Below are 3023 nucleotides of genomic sequence, written 5' to 3'. Positions count from 1 at the left end.
ATCTTTTCTCTCGCCTTCTTCCAATTGCGACTTCCATGGGTCCGAAGAAGTCAACACCCACATGGGTAAAGGGTGGTGCAAACGTTGCTAGTCTTTCGGGTGGTAGATCAGCCATCATAGGGGGCTGTGGAACTGATCTTTCGTTCTTGCATTTTTGGCAGTTATTTCGTACTGTTCTGTAACGGCTACGGAGGTGGGAAATGACGAACTTTTGACGGATTTCGTTTATTATGGCTTCGTGGTTCTGGTGATTGAACTTTTTGTGATAGTGGGTGATTAACAAGGTGGTCACGGGGTGATGGCTTGGTAAGATCACTGGTTTTTTCGTTTCGTCGGTTATATACTGACAAGCTGTTAGACGACTCCGCATGCGCATCACTCCGCGATCGTCCATCCATGGTGACAATTTGAACAGACGACTGGTTTTTGGCAGTGGATTCGACTGGCTTTCGCTGCAAGCCTTATTCAAAAGCAGTACTTCATCAGCATAATCATCCCGCTGAGCTTGACGGAATAGAAGTCCTTCGGCATGATACAGCTCTTGCATAGTCAGTGGCCCTGTTGTTGTTGTCTGCTTCTTTGCTTTGAGGCGGCAGTTTGTGGTGAAACGGTGAACGAAGGCGATCACGTTGTGAAGCCTTCTCCAGCTCGAGAAGGTCGTCACATCGATCAAAGGATCAAGGTGTGTATGATGGGCGAGAAAACAATGTCGTAGCTCATTGTCCGTTGGAGGGCATTTGACTATAGGGGATGGCCATTCAGATTCACATCGATATAGGAAACTGGGACCAACGAACCACCTTGATTCTGGTGAGAGATCTGGTTGCGACTGCCATTTAGTTCCATCGTCCGCTACGTTTTGTTTTGATGGTACCCAGTACCAGTCCTTAATGCCCGACGTATCGAGGATTTCGCTAACTCGAAAAGCCACAAACGCGCTGTATCGTCGATGGTCTGAGCTAATCCAGCTTAGGACGTCGCGGGAGTCCGTCCAGTAGTACCGCTGGTTGATTCGATAGGAGAGAGTATCTGCGACGGTTTGAGCTAACCTAGCTCCAATTAAGGCTGACTGGAGTTCTAAACGAGGTATTGAGTGGTATTTCAGCGGGGCTACTCTTGTTTTTGCTGCTGCTAACGTACATACAACTGTACCGTTGAATGAGAAGCGAAGAAATGTTGTCGCTGCCATGCCAGTTTCGCTAGCATCTACGAAGGTATGTAGTTGTACCACACAAGAGTCAGGAGTCTCCACCGACCGAAACCAGCGTGGGATTTTGACACTCTCCACTTGTGGCAGCACTTGTAACCATTTGCGCCATTTTTCGAACAGTGTATCCTCAATCTTCTCATCCCATTGAGTACCACATCGCCATACTTCTTGCAAGAGTACCTTCAGATACATAAGGAAGTGCGCTATAAGACCCAGAGGGTCGAAAATAGACATAAGGATTTGAAGCATCTGACGTTTGGTTGGCCGTAAGTTTCCCGTCAGAAGATCTGGTTCGTAGCGATCCCATCGGATTTTGTAGACGAAGGTATCGGAAGCGGTACACCACCACATCCCCAATACTTTTTCGGTGGCCATGGGGCTTGTGGATAAATCCATACTTTTTTCCTCGGTGATGTCTTCATGAAGCGCCCGAAGAACTTGCGGCGAATTACTCACCCAGTTGCGTATTTCGAATCCACCAGAGGAGTGTATTTGACGTATCTCTCTTGCAAGTCGGGTGGCGTGTTCCGGTGTGTCTGTGCTAAACATCGCGTCATCGACGTAGTGTTTGTTCACGATGATGTCCACTGCCTCTGGGAATGCAGAAACAAATCGTTCAGCGTTGACGTTTTTTATGTATTGTGCGCATGCTGGTGAACAGTTAGCCCCAAACGTCATGACATTCATTACGTAGACCTGCGGTTCGTTGTTTTCGCCTTTCCAGAAGAACCTTTGGCACTGTTGATCCTCTTCGTTGATGAGAACCTGATGATACATTTCTCTGATGTCGCCGGTGACGCCCACAGCATGCTCACGAAATTTGAGTAAGATAGCAAATAACGAACATAGTTGGTCCGGACCCGTGATAAGAGCTGAGTTTAGGGAAACGCCAAAGTTTGTTGCTGCTCCATCCCAAACAATACGAATCTTACCTGGTTTGTTTGGATTAAACACAGGAAAGATGGGTAAGTACCAGACACGCAAATAGTGGTTGCTTAACTCCTGGTTCGTAAGTTTGCGAATGTAGTCCTTTGCCTGATATTCCGACATTTTGTTTTGAAGTGTGGTTGCTAGCTCGAAATCGTTCTGCATTCGTTTTTCGAGACTAAAGTATCGACGTAGTGGCATCTCCTTATTGTCTGGTAAGCGAGTTCCGTCGTGCCGCCACAGTAGTCCAGTTTCGTACTGCTTCCCGTTGAACTTCGTGAGATTTTGAAGGAGTGATATTGCTCGTTGATTTTCTGTCGAAAGTAGTTTCGTCCCAGGCTTTGATATTCCGAGGCTATCCAGGGAAAAGTACTCCTTGACTGTTTGGTGTAGAAGCTCATCATTCTGTGCATCGGTTTCGCACACGTGGAAGGAATAGTGACTAATGTTAGTGGATTCATCAGTGCTGCATCCACCATATATGGTCCATCCCAGTCGGGTCTTTACAGCGATAGGCTCGTCTAGGTTTCCTTCCTTGCTTTTCAATACGAGTCCGGCTGCGGCGTGTTTCGAGCCTATTAGAATTTGGGGCCGAACGTGGGAGTAGGACTCTATCGGTAAATTACAACAGTGTGGATATCGTTGAATCATCTGCTCCATGTCGAGTGACTGATACGGCAGCATAAGCTCCTCAACTGTACGAACTCCACTCAGCTGGAATTTCTGCGCATTGGTGTGTGTTCCAGTGATATGTAAATCCACTACGCGTGAATTCTTTTCGCAACGCTCAGTACCACCCGTCCATCGTAGCCCAAGAGGTGTTACGGGGCCGGAAAGACCGAGCTTATCGGCTAGTTCCTGATCTAACAACGTCATGGCAGATCCT

At 47.4% G+C, this 3023-nt stretch overlaps 1 protein-coding gene across 1 annotated transcript; it reads right to left on the bottom strand.

Moving 5' to 3' along the window:
• Positions 1-209: 209 nt before the first annotated feature.
• Positions 210-3013, bottom strand: LOC134284407 (uncharacterized; the record flags this gene model as incomplete). Its single annotated transcript, XM_062843221.1, has 1 exon — positions 210-3013. A coding segment is annotated over exon 1 (2804 nt), but the record flags the coding sequence as incomplete, so codon positions are not given.
• Between the last annotated feature and the right edge of the window lie 10 nt (positions 3014-3023).

The sequence above is a fragment of the Aedes albopictus genome, unplaced genomic scaffold (genome assembly GCF_035046485.1).
Source record: "Aedes albopictus strain Foshan unplaced genomic scaffold, AalbF5 HiC_scaffold_1101, whole genome shotgun sequence".
Lineage (NCBI taxonomy): Eukaryota > Metazoa > Arthropoda > Insecta > Diptera > Culicidae > Aedes > Aedes albopictus.
Note: the sequence above shows the minus strand (reverse complement) of the source record. Positions and strands in the feature narration are given on the sequence as shown.